The sequence below is a fragment of the Amblyomma mixtum genome, chromosome 1 (assembly GCF_055824585.1).
Source record: "Amblyomma mixtum isolate Tamu chromosome 1, ASM5582458v1, whole genome shotgun sequence".
Taxonomy (NCBI): domain Eukaryota; kingdom Metazoa; phylum Arthropoda; class Arachnida; order Ixodida; family Ixodidae; genus Amblyomma; species Amblyomma mixtum.
The window spans coordinates 256,654,252-256,676,990 of NC_143012.1; the positions used below are offsets into that span (position 1 = coordinate 256,654,252).

Here is a 22,739-nt window from a genome sequence, read left to right on the forward strand (position 1 = left end):
GTCACATGCTAAGTGAAGAGATGGGCCACGGTCTTAAGAGGCTCTGGATTTATTTCAAGCACTCGAGCTTCTCTCAGTTCATCGAACATTTCAGTACTCAAGCATTTTTACGCTTCTCTTTCATCAAAACCTAACTGCCATGGCTGGGGACCAAACCTGTAAATGCACGATGTGCAGATTCAGGCTACGTAGCAAATAACAAATGCACATAACACTGCCACGGATTAAGGATCATCACATTGTTCTTGAGTCTGCTTGTTGCCACCATGAGGTAAAATATTCAAAAAAAGCCAAGTGGACGTAATATTCATAGCCAGCAAACAATTGTGGTACCGTGTACAACCATTTATATTTCTTTTGCAATGGCCTGTGCCACATTCTTTCCACATCTGCAGCCGTGGTTCACTGTGTGGGAACCACGCTGGACTTGGACAAGAGACACTGCAAGGACGACAACAGGCGACGCACTTCGTACTTGCAATGTCTCTTGCCTAAGTCCAGCGTGGTTCCCACACAATGAACCACCAACTAGCCTCTGTAATCGCTCTCTTAACATCTAAAGCATGTGTCTTGCCACTGCATGCTAAGTGCTTTGCTGCGATAATAAATGGTCTTCGAGAAGTTGGCTTTCCCTCACAGGTCACGAGCCTGGTGAGTGAGCTCACGTGGGTATCGCAAACAGCGGAAAAAAAAAACGTGATATTCGTAGTTTGGTTCCAAATGCAGAGTGACGTGCTGTACAAAGTAGATGATCTAAGGAAAAAAAAAACTGGCATTATATTCACAACAATATTGTAATACTGTTTTTGGCATGTGCCAGTATCTGAATTTTTCCACAGAAGCTTGTGAGTGCGTTATTGCCAAAGCAGCAACACTGGACGAGCTAGCTTCCTTGAGCTGATGGTGGAGTGAGCATGTCGAGGCATCAGCCAAACTTCGCTCCTTACAAGGGTCTCCCTTTCAAGAGAATTCAGCCAAATATATTTATTAAATTTTTATCATTCTATCATTCCTGCTGATATCCACAAAACACAATATCGTAAGAAAAAAATATAATGTGACTGTTGACCCACCATTCTGCGAAAAATCCTAAAATCCTCGATTTTTCGTGGAATCGCGGAAAACTAGGAGCCTTGTCGACGGCTATATCTTTCTTTTGTTCCAAACCGTCAGGTACTGAAGGCACAAATAATGCACTGCCCATTCTATGAAATACAGTTTTTCATCTCCATTATGCAGTTACATGCTGTACTGCCACAGCTGGCAGAACGAAACAAGTCTCGCGTACAATTTCAGACCCACTAGCAACCTCACTGCACACATGAACCGAGTTCTCATGCGCCAAGCTGCTGTCACTTGTGCCAGCTGCCACCAGTGGTGCTGCTTCTAAGTGAGGAGGCACTTGCACAGTTTCTTTCACAAGACATCTATCATCTTGCATTTCGTGTGGCACTGCCATCAGTGATGAATTCTCGCATGCAGCTGGCTGCTGTCTGGATGTGCTGATGTGCGAAGCATGTTCTTCTGGACACTGCACACTGGAGCTGTGCTCTATGCAGCTTCCAGGGCTACGCACAGCCTCGTGGGCCCCAGCGTCGCACTGCGTTAAATCAGACGTGGCTAGCAGTGGGCATGTGTCGCCGGAGAGAAGCCTTCTCTCGCTCTCTGCTGACGGTGTATGGCCCGATAGGACTGCCGCTGCGCTCTTGGTGGGGAAGTTCTTCCTGCGGCCCTTGGTTGAGGCTTTGTGTGGCCTCTGCAGTGGACAAAACCCATTTAAACTTTCTATAACAAAATGTGTTTTTACCAGTGTGGCTACTGGAAACACTGCTGTGACTATAAAACCATGAGTACAAAAAAAAAAAATAAGTCGCCTTGCTTGGAAGCCTCCTGCTAAAAGGTTTCAGGACTGTTCTCTATCTCTACTTACACGAAAGGAATGTGCAGACACTCTAGTGGTTTTTAAAAGTTGCACACAGATGAATCGAACCTGCAGTGGAACTGCTGGGAGGGAGGGGGCCTTCACATTTGACTCGCAGCAACAGCAAGCGCCTGGTAAGTTTTCTCGCATTAGATGTGAAATAAGCCTCTGTGAACATATATTACAGATGTGCTGCTGTATTTGTGCTAACCCTAAAGCGGCGGGGCAGTAATGAAACACGAACTGTGCCGTCAGGCATTTCATGACATCAGGCATATGGTGAGCCTTATGAAAGACAGTGCCTCTGAGTGGGTAGCCTTGTACATACATTGGAACCTCGTTATAACAAAATAGTTTATAACTAGATAACAGACATAACAAAGGAATAGCCATTCCCCTTGGAAGATCCCATAGAAGCCCATGTATTTGATATCTTGTTTCTTTCTTTTAATTATTCAAGGTAAAATTTTTCTACAATGGTGGACAACAAACCTTCAAAGAAACCCACTGGCTATTTCATGCTGAGTATGTCAATTTGTAACTGTGCCTAACACTAAACATTTGTTTTACAGCTCCTGAAGGTGGGTAGGGGCATCTTTTGTTAGTTAACTTCACCGTGTACTGTACAGCAATAAACTGCATTACCTAGGCCTTATATTCCAGTGCGCATAAGATTTTTACTTTGCTTATGCAACTCTTGCAGTTCTGGGCATGAAATACTGGTATGAGGTGAAGAAATAACATCTCCATTTTCAAGTGCCCTCACAGATGGGTTAAACAGATTGTCGATAGTATAATCTCTACAGATTGATAAAAGTAGAATTTCATTTTATTACTGTTATTTTTCATTCCTATTTTAAGTAGTTACAGTCAATTCTCAATAGCTCGAAGGGGATCAAAAGTTTGTTTAATTCAGTTAAAGTCAGTTACAATAAAACAGAGCTTTTTTAACAAAGATGATGGGGCCAAAGCATCAGTTTGAATAAACAGGAAGTTCGAATAAGTGAGTTCAAATTAATAAGATTCCACTGCATATACAAGAGTTTTCAGAAAGCTACAAACTTGGAATTCCTAAACTTGCTCCTTCCAACAGTGCAGATTTGATACAAAAACAGATACCAAAATTTTATAAGTGGCACCTGTTGCTGCAGTTACCATAAACAATACTGCATCTTGAATTATATTATGTTGTGCCACTATTTTTGTGCTCAAGACTTCTGCAAACACCTATGAATTCACTTGCAAAGTAGTTAAGGGTATCTGTTTCATTTGTTAATTACTCATACCAGTGTAATCAAATTTTCATATTGTAGCAGGGAGATTTTAAGGTTCTCAAGCTTTGCAGTTTTGCATGATTTTTTAGTCGGAGACCTAAATAAAAATTCTGCTTCCATTAGTCTCTAGATTCTGATTACTTTCTTTTGAATGCGATGAATTTGCTTAAACTAATGCAGCAGCTGCCTACTCAGAGAAATTCTGCACTTTGCATATATTTTAATAGGGACAACCAGAACCAAGTGCAAGCTAGGCCTACCTGTAAGAAGCAGTAGCACAAACGTTAGACAAATCACATGCATGTACACACATGGAGGACACATACGCACCTTTTGGGGCAGCGGCTTATTTGGGTCATGGCACATTTTGTGTTTCTTCAATGATTGCTAGAAAAAACAAAAATGCATAATTACACTCCTTGGTCAGCATGCTACATGGCACCTCATAAGCTATGGTCTTTAGGAGCAGATAAGAACATGGGGGCATGGGTTTGTGTTTATGTAAGCCATGCTTAAAAAGAGACCAGCTGGGATCCATTGCTGCAGCACTGTGTCAACAAGCAGTCCGACTGAATGATTCTATGATTTGTGTACATGCTAGCCCATCCATCCTCAACCTGGCACCCAGCGTCCGCCACGCATTACAATACCACCCCACCTAGGCACCTTCCCTTGACTCCCTTAAGCTATCCTTTGTTCCAGTGGCCTATAACAGCATGACTCTTCCATCTTCAGTGTAACTGGCAACCTCAGTGTGATTGATTAGCTCTTCTTGCCTGAACATGTCAGCACCTACAACAAATGGGATGACTCTTTCAAATTATGCAACCTTATCATTCATTTAACGGATGTCAAACATCTAGTACTCTTTCACAATCATGAAGCCGGTACCTCCCCTTGGTCCTTATTTAGGATAAGTTTTGCAGAAGTCTTTGGCTGCCCTGCCATCTACAATCTTCGTACCTAACAATGCTAGCCACTCTGTCTGAATTTAGAAAAACAAAAGGGGGGGGTGACGTAGAATAAAAAAAAATGGCCAAAAAATAAGTTTTTGAAAACTGTATCCCCTTGTTTGCCTTGTTTTTTTTATGCTATTCCAAAGCTGAATTGCCGAAATCGACCGGGAAGTACCCTAAAATTAAAATTTAGTGAACCGCGCCAGCTCTGCATTGTGGGGAAATGCTCGAATAACAGGCGTTTTAGTCCGTCAAGGTTTTCTGCGGAGCAGATTTGTTCACAACTGTTTTATCTATTTTGACTCTGTTTGTTTTGTTGCACTCCTAGAACCACACTGCAGGTCAAGACAATCTTTTCTTTTTCAAATCTGTGTATTTAAAATTTTTTGTATGAAACTCTTCTTACTCTAGGTACGTCAACAGATACTGCATTGCAAGAATTTAAAACTAATACCCCTGTCACACGGCCAGTTTCAATGGCCACTGAGTCGAGGGCCTTCAAGATTTTCGAGAGAGTCGTGGTGCTGCTACACGGCAAATCTCAATGGCCATTGAAATGGTTCTCGCATCTTACGCCAAGCTAGTGTGGTGCCACAATCGCTACATTCGGTTTCGCGCAAATAACAAAAATATTTTATGAAACCTAACTAGATGCTGAAATACACTTTTCTTGCCATCATAAGGTGCGTTCACACTTGTCCAAAAATCCGGCGAGCGAAGCGGATTCGCTCGCCCCAAAAACTAGGACCTGTTCTCATCTGTTGACGCCCGGGCGAGGTGGAACAGCTGTGCCAGTGCTGTTTCTCGCTATCACACACCACGTCGCTGCTCGCGGCGTACACAGAAACCACAGAAACAGTGAGAAAAGAGCGTAAATTTACGCTGTCTACGTACCAGAAGCGTATGCATGCTTATGTACGCTAAACGCAGGCGCATTCCCACTTTTAGTTCAGTGTATGCTAGCACAGACGCAAAAATAAACTCAGCCTATAGTGGCGCCATCTGGTTGTCAGGATGGGAACAATTACTGTCAACAAACTGACTCTCCTCTTAAGCCTAGCAGTGGCAGAATCGTCATTCTAAATAAAAAATAAAGCAAATTTATCAATTATATGATTTCTTATAGGCAAGGTGAGACGATGCGAAAGACCGGTGCCCCATTTATGACCAGTGAACGGACTGAAAAAGGCAGCAACAACGTGAATCCAATCCGAAGCAAGAGGTCCGGCTTTGAAGGGCGCCGCTATGTTTTGTCGCCGCACGCGGGAATCGTTTTAAACCGATCGGCTTCTGCGATGGAGAGAATAAAAATAATGTGCTTTAAACCAGACCGATACAATTTTTAAATTATTGCGCAGACTAATAGTTTACTGCTTGCATTAAAGTTTGAGAGAACAATGTTTGTTCACGCTTATGTATCGAGCACGAAAGTGCGCATTGGTGGCGTACGAAGCAATGCTAGCAACCTTGGGCTACGCTCGAAGGCCCTCGAAATCTCAATAGAGTTCCGGGCTGCTCCGTTGACTCAATAGACTATTGACTCGATGGCCATTCAAACTGGCTGTGTAGCAGCGCTCGATCGCCTTTGAGTCGATAGACTATCGGTTCGAGGGCCTTCGAAAAGCCCGTGTGACAGGGGTATAAAATTTGTGCATTGCAAAAAAAAAAAAAAGACTGTCTTGACCATTTTCTGGAAAGGTAACGGTGAGATTTTGTGAGAGTAGTGATAAAGATATTTCCAGTAAGCTCAAAAAATTTCACGTAAATACAACAAGAAATTTTTACAAATTTCGCTGAAAGCCACATCCCCCCTTAACTTGTATGTTTTCTTTTCTCCCTTCTGTCCTTTATCCAAGGTGTCCAAGTGTACACTCATTTTACAGGACCCTCACCTGCTCTTGTCTGCCTAAAGCAAAGCAATGACAGAAGCCAACAGCCACAGAAACCAAGGGGCACAGGGGATTTATTTATTTTTTTTTAAATTAATTTATTTATTTTGTGGTGTTGATCAATTTAGAATTCTAAATATTCTAAATTGATCAACACCACAAAATAAATAAATTAATTTAAAAAAATAAATGAATCCCCTGTGCCCCTTGGTTTCTGTGGCTGTTGGCTTCTGTCATATTTATAACGAGCCCCTCATTCCTCTTCCCTTGTTTGCTTAAAGCAAAGCAAGGGCTTCAGGCCACACATTGTCTCGATGCCACTGGTGGCATAAGAGGTCTCCTGCCTGCTCTAAGCTTCGAATGTGTGCCATGCTGTGAACTTTTGGGACAACAGAATGCCTCACATCCACCAAGTGGTCAGCACTAGTAGCGAACACAGCCGCGACTGGATTATAAAAATGCACACACAAGTGCACCCACAAATGCAAAGGCAGGCAACTGCTCCCATACATAAGTAGACAGATCACAGCTTGCAACATGCAGAGGTTGCAGGCACCCAGGCACCGTTGTATTAGGTTGCTGTCTTTCCCCATTGCCCCCTCCCTTCCCCACGTTTTCTGCCCAGAGGATCCTCCTCTGGAAGCTCTTATAGAAGCTCCCTCACCAGACGCCTGGGAAGAAGTGCTGCACAGCTCAGACCCTGCCGTCTAGGCAGGAGCCATCGAGCGCGCCGAAGAGGTCGCCGCCAGCTATCGGCTAACGGCCACCTGGCCCTTCTGCTAAGCATCCAGGAACCCTTCTTTTCCGACAATAAAATTTTCTCTCTCTCTCTCCCGTATGTTTCCAAAAGTGTTTGCTTCTATGGTATGTCTAGCAAGCCTGGGTCACCTTGGAGAAAAAGGTCCTGGTGCATCCCTGGGCATTGCAGGAGAAGCGCTTATTCTCGTGAGCGCTAAGAATGTGCTGCCGGAGGTTCTTCTCCTGGTAGTAGAAGCGGCCGCAGCCTTCGTGAGGGCAGCAGAAGCTCTCCCGCTCACTGCTGTGTGTCTCTGCATGCGTGGTCAGGTTCCACTTGGAGAAGAAGACTCGCCCGCATGTGATGCAAGGAAACTCTGCAGGCATCAAGTCGTAACCATGAGCACTTCCCGCTGAAGATAACTGACACTACACTGGCTGCAAGCTCAGCCGACACAAATGACTGCACTCTCAAATCTTGCAATGCAGCAGCAGGAAAAGCAAGCAGTGTGCCTGTGAAGTGACACCTACTATTAAGGGGTGACCCTGGTCTTGAAAAAAATTTTTATTAATCTAGATATAGTAATGAAATTTTCAGGCCACATGTATTTTTGTGTGCTGATTTTAGATATGTCATTTAATTTCGTGTAAAACAATTCCTTGAGCACTTGTGCAATTTTTATGCAAGTCTTTTGGAGAGAGCATATAAGAAAATTTGCTGCAGGAAACTCGCTGAAATGCATGCCATTGGGCTCTCTTGACACCAAGGAATGCAATAAGGGTAAAATTATCATCCTGGCTATCATAGAACTTGAGTTACAGGGTACTGAAGCAGCCACTTCAGAAACAGGAATACACACTTTTCTTCTCATTTCTGAAGCGACAACTTCAAAACCCTATAACTCAAGTTCTATGATAGCCAGGATGATAATTTTGCCCTTATTGCATTCCTTGGTGTCAAGAGAACTTAATGGCATGCATTTCAGCGAGTTTCCTGCAGCAAATTTTCTGCAAAGCTTTTCCCAAAATACTTTCATAAAAATTGCACAAGTGCTCAAAGAATTGTTTTACACGAAATTAAATTACATATCCAGAATCAGCGCACAAAACTACATGCGGCCTTGAAATTTCATAACTGTGACTTCATTAATAAAAATTTTTTTTCAAAGACCAGGGTCCCCCCTTTGCCTGTGAAGTGACACCTACTATTAAGAAATGTAAACGTTTGGACAAGTTGGTCAGACATGCCTTGCGAAGATTGGCGCAGCAGGAAACAATGTTCACGAGAAAAAAACACACACATGCGCCAGTGCGTGATGTTTCTGCTGTACCAGTCTTTGCAAAGAAGACATACTTATTACCTGCAGAAGCAGACACAGATACAGGGCTTAGGCCATAGAATGGGGCTCAAATGTGCGAAGGCGCAAATATATGCTGCTCCAAGACACAATCATTGTTGTGCACATGTGCATCTTGCCTTTCACTATTGTCACCAGAGAAATCTGTCAGGCAAAAGGTTTACGACAGTCATTGGCACACCACTCACTCAAGATCTGGGGCTGCCTGTGCCTGGCAACCAGTTGCTTGCGAGCATCTGCACAGTGCTCTAGGCAAACCAAAGGCCAAGAGGGAATTGAAATGAGTGCATAATCTTGCGCATACCTCCAAAGGCATAATGGCAGGAAGTGATGGAAGCTACCTAATTATACGCTGTGTAGTGCCCATACACAACGCGCATCGCTGCAATGGGCAGTGTCATGTCAGATGAGTGAAAGGAATGGAAAAGTCAATCTTTCACTGTTTAAGACTACCACTGAGACCTTTAACTATTCAACAACAGCTGAAACTAGTTTTAACATTTAAGCACCAAGTTTGGAAGTGACAAGTGTATTGATGGGGCTATGCTGCAATCCATGCCCCGGAGGCAACTTCTGAACTCTGAACTTCACAACAATGTGCAACGCATCCAATTGATCCATTGCTGACTCTTCAGAGCCTCTTAATTCCCTACTACTTCTGCTGTCATCCCCAGGCATGAAGAAGGCACCTAGGATGGGTCAGCACGAAGAAGTGGCCCACATCATGCCTGAAGTTGCAACACATTATGTCGCAATAACAGTTTCATAGTTTGGACGGTACAAGAAAATGAGCCCAGGGGTGCAGATAATGCACGCAATTAGCAAACGATTATCTCCTCACCACATGGTCTAAAAATGAGCCATGAACAACAGTCCTCAAGCAAACAACACTGCTACATCATTCTCCCAGACTGACGATGAGCGTGGTTTTGGTTGGCTCGTTGCACCAACTGCAGAGAATGGTTCCTACAGTTGTGCGCAATGATACGCAAGATCCAACAGAAAAATACTTACGCCTTTGGTGCTCCACTTTTCTGTGCTTCTGCAGAAGTGTCCATTTCGTGAATACTGCTTCGCAGCCTTCTGTACCACAGGGGTAACCTGGGGAAAAAACATGCCAGAGCAAGGACTGCAGCATCCATTCTGAATTGCCAGAACAGACACAACAATATTCGTACTGTCCAAATATGCAGTCCAGCAACACTCAATATAACCATCTCGGAACAGCGGCCTAAACGTCTACTTAGTTACTTGAGGGGAGTGGTTATATTTGTAGTGCCAGAAACTTACTTTCTTTTTTACAGAAGTAACAGATAAATTTCAACACGACGACCATACCGCGTGTTCCATATTTATCTGTCCCTGTTATGAAAAATTCCGCTGCGCAATCCACTGAACTATATGGGCTCAAAACGCTGACTACAAGGTACTTTATGATGGTCTTCGTCTTTCGATAAGTAATTTAACATCTAAAATTGCCTGCATTTTCAGGAATCGGCGAAAAACTGCATTCAGCTGCGGCAGAACTTATCGTCCAGGCGAGCAAAAAAGCCAGGGTGACAGACTGCGCCATCTGGTAAGCGGTGTTAATTTCAAGGAGCAGACGACACGCACATCCGAAGAAACCGCGCGAGGTGCGCATTCCCGCCCCAAGCTGTGCATCGGTTGCCTCACCGCTCGCCAGATGGCGCAGCCTGTCAAAGTGGCTTCTTTGCTCGCCTGGACGAAAAGTTCTGCCGCAGCCGAATGCAGTTTTTCGCCGATACCTGAAAATGCAGGCAAGTTTAGATGTTAAATTTCATATCGAAAGACGAAGACCATCACAAGCTACCTTGTAGTCGGCGTTTGAGCCCATATAGTCCAGTAGTTTGCGCAGGAGAATTTTTTCTAACACGGACAGATAAATACGGAACAGGCGGTAGATGCGCATTACTTTTATGGAAGTCTATGCCAGTATGCCAGCAATGTGGTGACTTTCAGACAAATACCGAATCAAGCCACAGCATGTAGTTTACAATCGAGCGTTTCACTAGTCAGTGATCGTCCTGGCACAGTCTGTGCCACATAGTCTGAAAAGGTTTGGCTTATAGGGTTCAATGTTCCAAAGCAACTCAGGCTATGATGGAATCCATAGTGGAGGGCTCCAGATAATTTCGACCACCTGGGGGTCTTCAACGTGCACCGACATCGCACAGTACAAGGGCCTCTAGCATTCTGCCTCCACTGAAATGCGACCGCGGTCAGGATTGAACCCGCATCTTTTGTATCAGCAGCCAAGCACCATAAGCACTGAGCCACCGTGACGGCTGGTCTGAAAAGGCTGCGCCTCAACAAGTAAACAGCATAAATTTTATATGCATTATTCTGTAGCAATGAAATCAGCGAAACTGGCCTTACATATAATTCCTTCAGGCGAAATCCTGAATTTGTCTGAATGTATTTGTAGTTTCACATAAACCAACTATCCCTGCCATGAAGCCAGTTCCACCTCAGGATTCTGCATTTTTCAACCATAGTTCATACCACAACAGCATCCTATGCCAGTGGTAGCGCAGTGAAACCTGTAGCAAGACTAGTCCATTGTGCCAATTCAATGTGAAGCCAACTGTGGAACCTCCTGTGTGGCTCCCGCTTTTTCTAAGCAAAAAATGAAGCAGAAAAGCCATGCCTTCCTGCCTGAAAGACACATCAAGACTGCACCTGAATGGGAGCTGCTTGAAGAGTTAGTTGTGGCACCATTAAATCACCAACAGTCGCTTCAGCATTACGGCACCAAGAATGCCAAGAATGACTCCCACTGAAGACAGTAAAAGTACGTCGTGACAATCGCTGCCCTGCCCGTGCTGCGGTGCTCCCCGCCACTTCGTTGCTCCAGTGCGGTCAGGGCAGAGACCGTCATGTGGCGCCATGAAGTGACACAATCTGATGGATGTTACTGTGCGCTCTCTGCAGGTGCGAGTTTTCTGAATGGCATGAGAAATAACCCAAATTTGCAGAGCTACAGCGGCGAATGCAATCACATTTCTTAAATTCTAAAAACCAATATGGTTATTACTAACGGCCGACTACAAATCTCTAATTGCTATCTGGTCCCTATCAGTAACAGTTAAAAATTAACCATTCAAATTTAGTTAATCACTTTACTAGTTAACGTGAATCGCCTGTTTTCTGACGTCCGCCACTATGCCACAAAAAGCTTCTCTTTACCTAAAGAAACCAATTTTTCCTGGTAATATAGAGCATCATTCTGATTTGTGTTGCAGGAGGCTAGGAAGTTTTCTCAGGGCTTCCTGACCAAAAAGAAAAACTGACTAGATATGTCAGCAGCTCTTCCCTTGGACTATGAGATAAAGAATTTCAATTTACAAGCAACAGCATGCCACTGGCTTGTGTGTATGCACCTGCTTATGTGCGTCTTAATGTGACAGTGTTAAGGCCCCTGTTCAGCGGAAAACCCGGTGTCATTCCGGCGGCATTGTTGTGTTGAGAAACCCACGTCGCGAATGATGTCACGCATGGATGTCTGAAATGAAAATACTTGAGAAGAGAACTTGTAATGTGAGTGCATTTCTCAAACAACTCAAACGACTTAGCTTTATAAAGTTGAGTCATCAAGTAAAGTTTACATAAAGAAAAATTTCCATACAGTTAATTAAGTTGGAATTCGAACCCATGACCCTTGGGTCACCAGCCAGGTACACTACTGACCAGGCCACGCAGGCACATTGACTTGGCTGAGGTACAAAGGGAAGGGTGTGATAGTGTGTGGTGTTGGCTTAATATGAAGCTCAGTAATGTGATAATGAGTGGAGTGAACTAGATATGTGCTAATTAGTGAGATACTAATTAGAGTAACATTATGTGCATAAACAGCAGTGTGGAAGAGTTCAAAGACAAGAAGGTGGAAACTGTATTGCGATAATTTGAATAAATGTGTGAATGTGAACAAAAAACAGTGACTGTGTGTGAAGAGAAACCACTGAAGGGAGCCATTAACACTGTCACATCGCACCCTTAAAGGCAAAGCTTAAGTGACCCCCTAATTTTTTGCTGTAACTGTATGCTTCCAGCAAACAAAACTCAGCTGACACATAGCACCTCTTCCATCTTTATATCTCTGTCCTGCTTTAAGTGCATTTAAAGTATGTTTTGAAACGCTATAAACCAACCAGCCAAACTGAATGCTACATGGGCAACGGCACATGAATTCGGAATGGAGTAGACTTAAGCATCTTGTGGGTGTAGAGAGCAGGCTGTTGAAGAGAGGACAATAATCCACATGTCACTGATAATAAGGAGTTCATGCAGCACAGGCTGCAGGTTGAGCATGCGGGAGAGGCTCCGGAAAAGATACAAAAGGACAAAGTTTTCTGTTGCAAAATGCTAGTGCTTCACACAAGGATGAAGAAAAAAAAAAGAAAAAAAAAATTCAGGGGGCACTTTGACTGTCTAAAGTGCATAGAGGCACCACTTCGACTGCCTCTTCGGACACTGGTGATGTCCCCACTGGATGACGTCACACACAATGAATGACCAATTACTAAGTAATGACAAATTACTAATCAATTGATAATTACTGATTAATGAATAAATACTAATTAAATTCTAATTAATGACGCTTAAACATTGCCTTTAGGAGCGGAACGCGACAGCATGTTGTAGCACTGCCAGGGAGTCCATGGAACCACCACCCTTTGAATGCAAAGCTTTTTGAGGAAAGGAAATGGGGCAGTAATTCTCTATCAGGGTGGCCATCAAAAGCACGACACCTCTGCTGACAGCCTTCTGTCTACAACGATGAGGCATTAAAGGCTTTCGCCTTACAGGACACATGCTAGCATGCCATCTTGTCCAGCTTCCTGTACTGACTGCACAACTATAATATAAGTTCTGAGAAACCCGTCTTATATGAGAAACAAAACTGTATTAAAGGTTAAGGACAGTTCGAACACCATAAAGGTCGATGGAATCTGCACTGCTGGTCCTTGCAGCTGCACGTGGAGCTCTGCTCTTACCCTTATGTGTGTTCTGGTGGGCCTTGAGCTTGCTAGGCAGCAGGAACGCCCTGTTGCATCCTGGCTCTGGACAACTACAAAGAAGCGCCACACATCGCGTGAGACGAAAACGCTAGCATGCTCGACGCATTCTCTCAAATGTGAGCTGTAACTTAGAGAAGCCCTTCAGCACTTTATTCATGGGGATTAAGTGTTCTCACAGGGCTTTTTCATGCAATGCTCGGGATCAGCACGAGAATAGCAAAAACTATGACTAGAGGAGAGGCAAACACGCAAAGACACTGAAATTTAAATTTTGACTACAGATAATGCAGTTTCCACAGAATAAATTTTAAAAATTTGTGCTAGAGAATACCCATGAACTGGCATCCCTTTAAAGGGACCCTGAAATGATTTCGATGGGCATATTATAGTGCAAAAGATGTGTGAAGGTGGTCTATGTGAATATTAGAGTCAATTTTGAAAGCTCTGCGTGGACCCTATAATTAAAATTTTTTAAAAATTGCTGTTGCAGTAGTTCGCAACTGATAAGGGGGACACACCTCACTGCGCGTACCCTACCCCGATAATGTCAGAGGGCCAGCCTTCAAGCTTTCCCCATTCGACGAATCGAATATTAGAAAGATATGATTCACTATTAAAAATTTTTTAACAGTCGCACACCCCTACTACTACTCCCACAAGAAATATGTGGCCAGGGTAAAATGCACAAACTTGACGCGACAGCTTGGCACAACAAATTAATAGCAGTATTTGGGAGAGACAATATAAACAGCCACACACTGCACAAGTAGCACTGGCAGACAAGCAACAATATAGCTGAATTTCTACACAGGCTGCAGTGTCCGCACCACAGCACTTTGTGGTGTTTCTTTCCATCAATGTCTTTTGTGTGCGCTGTGGGGAACTGAAGCAGGAACACAAGTGTCGCAAAGGCGGAAACACAAATGGTACTCACGGATAAGGCAGCACCTTGGTGTGCTCATAACTGTGCACTTTGAGATGCTGATGCTTTATGAATGCTTTCGGACAATGCTCACACTAAAGGAAGGAAAGAATTGCAATTAACAATGCATCCTTACAAATGCAAAGAAGCAGTTTACAAGTGACAAGAACTGTTAAAAAAAAAAGACTATTCAGTGCCAAAACCACACAGGCATCACAACCAAATAATGACCAGTAGTTTTCATTATGTCACTTGCCTGAAATTTGCGCTTTCCGTGGGAATATTTAATGTGCTTGTAAAAAGCATTTTCCGAAGACAAAATCTTGCCACAGTTTTCTTGCGTACATCTGCGCACGGATGTGAAATTCTTGCACTGTAACACCTTGAGTGAAGAGATGTGGGTTGGAAACTCACTTGAAAGATTTGCCTTGGTCATTCTTGGCTTCGTGCGATTTTTTTACATGTCGTGTGAGGTGAAACTGTCTAGTGTACTCTTTGCTGCAGCCTGGGTGTGCGCACTTGAAGGGTCGCTGAAAAATAATTCGAGGAAAAGACGGTTTGGTGTTATGAAGTTTAGCGTGCGCCCAAAGCAACTAACATGGATGGCAACTAAGGCTATGAGCGACACCGCAGTTGGGGGCGCAGGATAATTTCGACCAACATCGCACCGTACACGGACCTCTAGCATTTCGCCGCCATCGAAATACGGCCGCCGCGGCCGGGACCGAATTCCCCGCGTCTTTCATGTCAGCAGCTGAGCAACCATAGCCACTGAACCACCGCGGTGGCTTCCAAGGAAAAGGAAAGTAAAAAAAGAAAAAAGAAAGCCTCCTTGCCTGGCCTCCCCCTAGCTTGACCTACCAGTCGAGTCAAAAGTAAATGGCACGCAGTACGTTTCCCAGCCACATCTGAAGCTACTCACTTTCAGAAGGCTATCATTCAATTCAAACTTGAGTGTGACAGTCTGGTGCGAACAGTATGAGCACCTTACGCCCATTAAAAAGCAAGAAAGGCACGTGAACTATGACGGTGTGTAAAATGAATGTCGGCGGCCGGCACAGTAGCCTTCGTGTATTTTTCGCACACCTTAATGTTCACAGAAATATCCAGTCACTGATCGTTTCAAGCATGACAAGCGGTGGGGTATGTGAACACGGATCCAGCAATCTTTGACTCGATCAGACTGCAACTCTTTGTTTCCATCATGATTGATACCTGAACTGACGAAATTTCGAACGCTCAACACACGTGACAGGCAAAGCGTGAATCGACGAAATAAACCGGGTCAAACGGTAGTTTCATCGCTTAGTTTAGAAGCAATTTTCTTGGTACTGCACAAAAATCACGGCGAAAGACGCCGAAATTGCGACAGAAGCTGCACCGACCAAGCACATTACATGCACTGTTGGAGCGTGCTTCGCTGTCTGTCAGGTACTCACATCTCCGCAGTGAACTCGCATGTGCCATTTTAATTTCTTCCCATTCGGAAAGCTCGCAGAACAACCATCAAAGCAACAGATAAAGGTAGTTTCGTTACGGCTGCAAGCACTGTTCCCTGTCATGCCGGCAGCGGGTTCGCACATGGCATGGATCACCTGTGGATCACCCCAAAATACCAAAATGCAGCAGTAAGGTGCTGATGATGACAAGTTGCCTGTTTTAGCGGATTTGCTTATGTCCGCCAGCCGAAGTCCGTTCAGAGCCAGTCAGAGCCGCTTTGGCAGTCGCAAGAAGTGGCGGTTTTGGAAGTTTTGGTGGCGAAATGAGCAGTGGGGCTGTGTAGTGCGTGCTGAAGCGAAAAAAAATTGGAGTGATGCCGGTGTACACAGAAGAAGACAGCGCTTTAGCGCCTCACAGGGCGTGCGAAGGTGTTAAAGATGACTTGAAGCGCTGTTTGTTAGCAACTGATTGTGTTAAAAAGGCAAGTTACAATTTGGCGCTGGATTTCATTACACTTACTGGGCTTCCCTTCTGTCGTGTTAATGTTTTGTTCTTTTTATTTCAGGAGAATTTGACACCGAGGGCTTGCTTGCGTGCAAATCATCCGTCTATTCCCCCTGAGTGTCACAATCTGAAAACTCTCTTCTTCGAGTGCAAGCGTTCTATGGTAGGCTTTTGCAGAAATTGCCATTTTTTTTCGCCGTTTTTACTGAACTGTAGGCACTTCGTTAAGCTGTGCTGCCTTACTTCGATTTTTTCTGTATCGAAACGCAAAAGACGCCCGTGTGCTGTGCGATCTCAGTGTAGGTTAAATAACGACGGGTGTCCTAAATTAATTCGGAGCCCTCCAGTACGGCATCCCTCATAGCTCATGTGTCGCTCCAGGACTTTAAAACCCCATAAACAATTTACGTCTTTTTTTTTTTCTTCTTTCCCAGCTGGACAACAGGCAGAGGTTCAGAGGAAGAAAAGGCTACTGACAGTCATGGCGTATGGTAACTGAGCATCACCTAATTGTCTCCCTATCAAGAGTTCTGTGTAAAATAATAAACTTTGTTTATAGTTAAATTGCTTGTCATGTACCCTTCAGGATCACTTACTGCTTTGTGATATGGGCTTGTAAGCACACAAGTACACGCCACATTTTATTTTGGTGCAGCAAGAGTGCAGTCCAGAGAGACAAAACAATAATCATGCAGCAATAAATCCTCATTCACTTCGTGACGATAAGGCTAGAGGAAGAGGTTTACCGGGACGGTAACTATCACGACAGTGAACCTAAGTGCTTACAGTACGTAACATAGTTACTTGAGGTTTAACAACAATGTAAACACAACTGCACAGCTTTTAACAACACATCCGTGCAGTTATTGATAATCATGCACATTATAACTATGTACTGGTGCTGGTCTGAAAAAAAACTGGGTTGTATTCGTACCTTTCCAAAGGCACTCAATCGTGGAACTGTAGCATATTTACAGAACTCTAGCAGTAGTTACCATTTTGACAGGAGGGAATACTACGCATTCCATCTGTTTTATTTTGTTTTGAGAGAGTGGAATAGATTACTGTGTAGTGGAGCTTGCTTTTCAATTTTTCCATGTGCCAAATTTATGCTAATGTGGTGCCTGTATGTCTGTACTTATAAATACTAATTGTTCCACATAGTTGCAGCCGATGTGGCCGTGTGAAGAGACCACAGCTTCACGCGAACTGTGACCAAAGACTTAAATTTATTTTCGACGCGCACAAGTATTTATAGATGAAAAGCACGTGACACTAATAGCCAATCCCCAAGTACACATAAACAAGCAAATAGCCAATCCATCAAATCAAAACCGAAACAAACCAATGGATACAACAATAGTGTTGGTAGTTAGCATCTTGTTATCCAAATTTTCAGTGATGGAAGTGTTGTGCCAAACGGGGAGTACTGCTACAGGTAGCACCAAGCAAGTATTTCTGTGGATAATTTTGCAAGACCTGTGCCAAAACAGCTTTTGACCAAGCTAAGACAAGAGTGTGGTAGCACAACAAACCAGTGAGCCTCACACAAAAAAATTATTTAACAGCCAATGTCTGCCATAATTACTCCAAATCCAGTTCTACCAATTGTGCAGCACTGGCCACAGTGAATGGAAGTAGCCGTGGATTTGTCCAGCTGACACGCTTCTCTCCTGTCACTGTAAAAGTCGCATTGGGAGGAAGTGGAACAAGCTTCAGAGTGTTGTCTTGAGGAGCCAACTTGTACATATTGTTTAGAAAAATTAATTAAATGCTGAAAGCAAGACGTGACCAATCCAAGGTTCAAAGATCTGAATAGATGTATGTGACTTCAAATATAGAAAACATTCTATGCCCGTGTGTTAGACTGTCAGCACATTTGTGTGCCAGCAAGCTGTGTAATTGTATAAATAAACTGCCTTTCTTGCAACTGAAATAGTGAATCATAACATGGTCTCAGAACTGTCATGGCAGCCCTTGTAAATTTCCATTCATGATGCTCACCGTTTATCGCACTGCGCACAAGTTTGCACAAGGTCACCTGCCCACCTTGAACACGGGACTCATTTGGATCCCTGTTTTGTCAACAGTCACAGGAACTATGTTCCCGCAAGGTACATCATGTATGAAAGCTCAGTCTATATCAGCACCATTCACTGAGCTACCCTTTTTCACCTTTTGTGCTTGCACATTCCTTATGTAGTGTGCTGGTAAAAAGGGTGCGCGAGGTACTGTAAAAGATTTAACACAATGCTCTCCCTTTGAAGCAAGCTCTGTTAACATGGGTTATCGACAAGCTGACAGTTTGGATACGATTGATTTAAAAACCAGGCAAAAAGGTCAACATAGCCAACCTGTGCCCAGTATTGCTTAGATCGTGTGCTGGAAAACTCGTGGAAAAGGTGATTCACAACCGCCTATCAAACTCTAGGAGTCAATGGGCTCCTACCACACACCATGTTTGGTTTTCGGGCTCGTCTGTCAGCGCAGGACATCCTCCTCCAACTCAAGGAACAAGTGGTCGATCCACCACGGAAAAATAGCAACGCAGCTATTCTGGCATTAGACCTAAAAGGAGCACTTCACAACCTTAAACGCTCCACAATACTGGAGAATCTCGAAGTCATTAACTGTGGGTCTTGGACATATGCTCACGTCTGCAGTTTCTCACTAAATAGGAAGTATGAATCAACATCGGAATACAGCACACTCATCAAGTGAAGATGGAAACAAGAGGGACCCTGCAAGGAGCGGTGCTCTTTCTCCCTTCTTTTTAACATAGCTATGATTAATCTCCCCTCCCAACTGAATCAAATCCTTGGCATCAGTCGAGGATTGTATGCAGGTGACATTACAATATGGACCACGATGGGCAACATCGGTACAATGGAAGATTCCCTCCAGGAAGCGGCAATGACTATCCAAACCTATGCACAAGACTGCGGACTCGCATGTTCCCAAGAAAAATCAGAGCTTCTTACCATTTGACAATGTAAGAACCAAATCATCATAGAAATCCAGATTAGTAACGCCCCAATACATGAGGGAGAAACATTCAAAATTCTGGGGCTTCGCATCAACAATAGGGGAAATAATTCACTCGCACTACAAAAGCTTCGTGACGTAGATGAGCAAGTTGCCTGGATGATTGCCTGAATCACAGCTAAGAACAAAGTATGAAGGAAAATGACACCCTTTGCCTTATACACGCATCTGTCATCAGCCATATTGTACTATATGTGGTACCATACCTTTGCCTCGAGAAACCTGATATAAAGCATCTCGACACCATAAACAAAATGGCCCAAAAAAGCGCTGTGGGACTCCCGCTATTAGCATCAACAGTGCGACTTCTCCACTTGAGGGTCCACAACACCATCAAAGAGCTCGTCGAGGCACACCTCAGGGCTCAAGTGGTCTGACTGGCAACCACACAAACAGGAAGAAGGGTCCTCAGTAATCTCAGTATTGAATGCCCCCTCAAACTTCTTACTAAACAAACTATCCGAAACGCCTGGATGCTTCAAGGCTACTTTCTTTTCAAGAAGCATGCACTCGACCCATTACCAGGCATGAAGACATTCAAGAGAAAATGCAATCCAGGAACAATACGGCATGCGAGAAGGCGTATTCTACGTCCATGCTGCGGCTCCCATAGGTGTACTAGCCACAGCAGCGGTTGTCCACAAACGGCAGATGGTCGATGGACTTGCAGTAGTTAGCCATGACACAACAGAAGAGGTGGCTATTGCTTTCGTAGCTATACACCCCACCTCACAATACATACTCACAGACTCAAAAACTTCATTAAGGGTAGTATTACCCTGCTTGTGACCTTGATCCTCCAAACCAGACAAGCCTATTCTGACACAGAACAGTTGGTGTGGATACCTGGCCACCAGGATATATTCAGGGGAACAAGTTTGCACACAACTCAGCCCAAGCTTTTTGCCCCTGGGACCTCTAAAGATGTACAGTCTTTGTCAAAAGTAACCAGGCTGCACGTTTTTCTTCTCAGTCGTATATTAAAGCTATTATGGTAGCCCTGAAGCTCTAAATCTCTGGTTGGTTGGTTTATGGGGTTTAACGTCCCAAAGCGACTAAGGCTATGAGAGACGCTGTAGTGGAGGGCTCCGGAAATTTCGACCACCTGGGTTTCTTTAATGTGCACTGACATCGCACAGTACACGGGCCTCGAATTTCTCCTCCAAAGAAATTCAACCGCCGCGGCCGGGATCGAAGCTGCGTCTTTCGGAACAGCAGCCGAGCACCATAACCACTGAGCCACCGCGGCGGCTTTATGGTAAGAAGAACCCCTATTCTCACCTTCAAATAACTTTTTGATCTTTAGGGAAGCCATGAGGGCTCTACTATACAAATGAGAAGCAAACCATGGAGCCTGGTTACTTTTGACAAAGACTGTACCTCGGAATGGGATCAGTTTGATTCAGTCACAGCATACAAGGAGATACTACATCACCTCAGATTAGAGCAGCACACATTTCCACCGCCTACCAAAAACCTTGGCAAAAACGATTACCCCTGTAGAAAACAGACATACATTCCACAGCCCTTCCACAACCATAAACCCGGGTTCGATAAATCAAAATACACATTTTGCGGGAAGAAAGCAGGTCTGTACCATATGGTATGGGTGTGCCAAGAAACAGTCATTGATATTATCACTCTGCCTATGCGGGAAGGGTGGGAGGCAGCACTGTCTAGCTTGGATGAAGGACGTCAACGTCCAGAGGCAGCAGCATTTCCCAGTGGAGTCCCAGACTAAGGACACCACCCCCCTCCTCTTCCCCACCCTCTAAATGTACTTCAATAAATACTTTCATCATCATTGCATGTGGTCGAGTTTTTTGCAGGCAGCTGTGCAAAAAAATGTTAACATGGTTTCTTTCTTAAACATAAGCACACTGGTTAATGTGAACTTGCTCAGCGGCACAAAAGTGTGACCTAATAGGTTTGCACATGCAATGTTCCAGCAGGGTAAGAGCGGCAGTGTAATGTGGGTTGCTGTGCGCGACGATGTAGTGGATACTGCAAAAGAGTATACCTATTGAGGAAAGAGACCAAAAGCCACAATAGACATGTGAGTGACTGTAAGGCATTTCTGAAAATATTTTCAGTTCAGAGCACGCCACTGTCTGGGAAAAAATGTTTAAGAGCGGATACAAACAGTAAATTAGTAGTAAAAAAAAAAAATGCACTGCTTTAACCCAATCAAAATGTTAAAAAGATGAGCACAATTATTAGTTACAGGGAAAGCATTAGATAGGATCCTTTGGGTTCCGGCACATGCCAGAAACAAAGGAAATGAAGCAGCGGCTAGGGTGGCCCGAGGTCTAATCAACCGGGTGCACCAAAATCAGAGATGCTCGAAATTAGAAGATACTGCAAGCTTATACCATGAAATCACGCAGCTGTACAAGGAAAACAGAATTTACACTTCCCGATTAAGGAGCTAAGTAGAACACAGGCCACTATGCTGAAGAGCCTTCAGACCTGATCAATCTTAAGCCTTCACAGGCTTTCACTAATCACTAGAAGGGACTGCAGTCCTCTATGTCCAAATTGTAGCGAGGTTGCTGCTCAAAATCACATTATGTGGGGATGTCGGGCAATGCCTTCCCCAAAAAAGCTCACACCAGCCCCGGACCCGGATTCCTGGTAATGCCAACTCCAAGTTAAAGCACAGCAAGGCCTGGTGGAATGGGCCATGGACATCGTCTCAGAAATACGACTACCGACTACCTAGTGGACCATTTCAGTCATAGCAGAGAAGACAACCTCTTTTCTGTTAAATAAAAGTTGTGTATTTTAGATATGCATATGACGTAGCAGTGTTGCCTTTAATTTGGTTGGTTGGTTGTTGAGGAAAAGAAATGGCGCAGTATCTGTCTCGCATATCTTGGTGCACACCATTAATTTGGTATCAAGGCAACTTTTTTTTTTTTTTTTTGCAGTTATATACATCGACTTGAGCTGTGCAGTGAACCAAAATAATTTTATTATACAATACTGGAATGACCAAAAACAATGCATAGCACGATTTCAGTTATTGTGGTTCATTGTACAGCCAGGTACATAATAAACAAGTCTGTTAGGTTTCATTTCAAATTCTTTTACTGGAATAAAGTTAGGCACGTGAGCATAAGAAGGAATGGCGAAAAAGCAAGTTTAGATTAAAACTACAAAAACGACTCTGAATAACTACAAACGCCATTAAGCAATGTCTAGGAGGGTTTAGCACAGCTCCTCCCCAGTTTTGCTTTTACTTGCTTTTGGTAATGTGGCAGCTCACTTTTATTTCCTCTCAACTTATCCGGCATCAGCAGACTGACTGAAGGATGTTGAGATACGTTGTTGCTCACCTGCTAGGCAAGCTGACAGCATATGTAGAACAGGTTTGATCCCAGAATGCTTCAGTATGTCTAGCATCCTTTCTGTTGCCATTGTTGAAATGACACGCCATCACACAAACCAAACTTCAGTAGGATGACATAACCAACCAATGTTACAGTGAAAGCATTGTGTTCCAAACATCGTTTTCCCGTGCTTGGAACGCTAAACTTTTTTTTTTCTGGAATGAATGGATATTTTGAAAAAACAAAATTTAAGAAATTGACTCCTTTTTCAAAAAGCAGCCTCATACCTAATACGAGGTCTGTTAGAAAAGTATCCGACTTTAA

At 43.8% G+C, this 22,739-nt stretch overlaps 2 protein-coding genes across 2 annotated transcripts; one reads left to right on the forward strand and one right to left on the reverse strand.

Moving 5' to 3' along the window:
* Nucleotides 1-33: 33 nt before the first annotated feature.
* On the reverse strand, nt 34-15,722 carry LOC149371541 (uncharacterized). The gene is made up of 9 exons (XM_089565802.1): nt 15,534-15,722; nt 14,509-14,624; nt 14,351-14,441; nt 14,107-14,189; nt 13,149-13,222; nt 9,148-9,234; nt 6,929-7,152; nt 3,526-3,582; nt 34-1,756 (listed from the first exon to the last, which is right to left on the reverse strand). Exons 1-9 carry the CDS (start codon nt 15,675-15,677, stop codon nt 1,232-1,234), a joined length of 1,401 nt encoding a protein of 466 aa, XP_089421928.1. The 5' UTR covers nt 15,678-15,722; the 3' UTR covers nt 34-1,231.
* A 65-nt stretch (nt 15,723-15,787) lies between these two features.
* Nucleotides 15,788-16,602, forward strand: LOC149371542 (cytochrome c oxidase assembly factor 5). The gene is made up of 3 exons (XM_089565808.1): nt 15,788-16,015; nt 16,100-16,201; nt 16,473-16,602. Exons 1-3 carry the CDS (start codon nt 15,908-15,910, stop codon nt 16,512-16,514), a joined length of 252 nt encoding a protein of 83 aa, XP_089421934.1. The 5' UTR covers nt 15,788-15,907; the 3' UTR covers nt 16,515-16,602.
* The last annotated feature ends 6,137 nt before the right edge of the window (nt 16,603-22,739 follow it).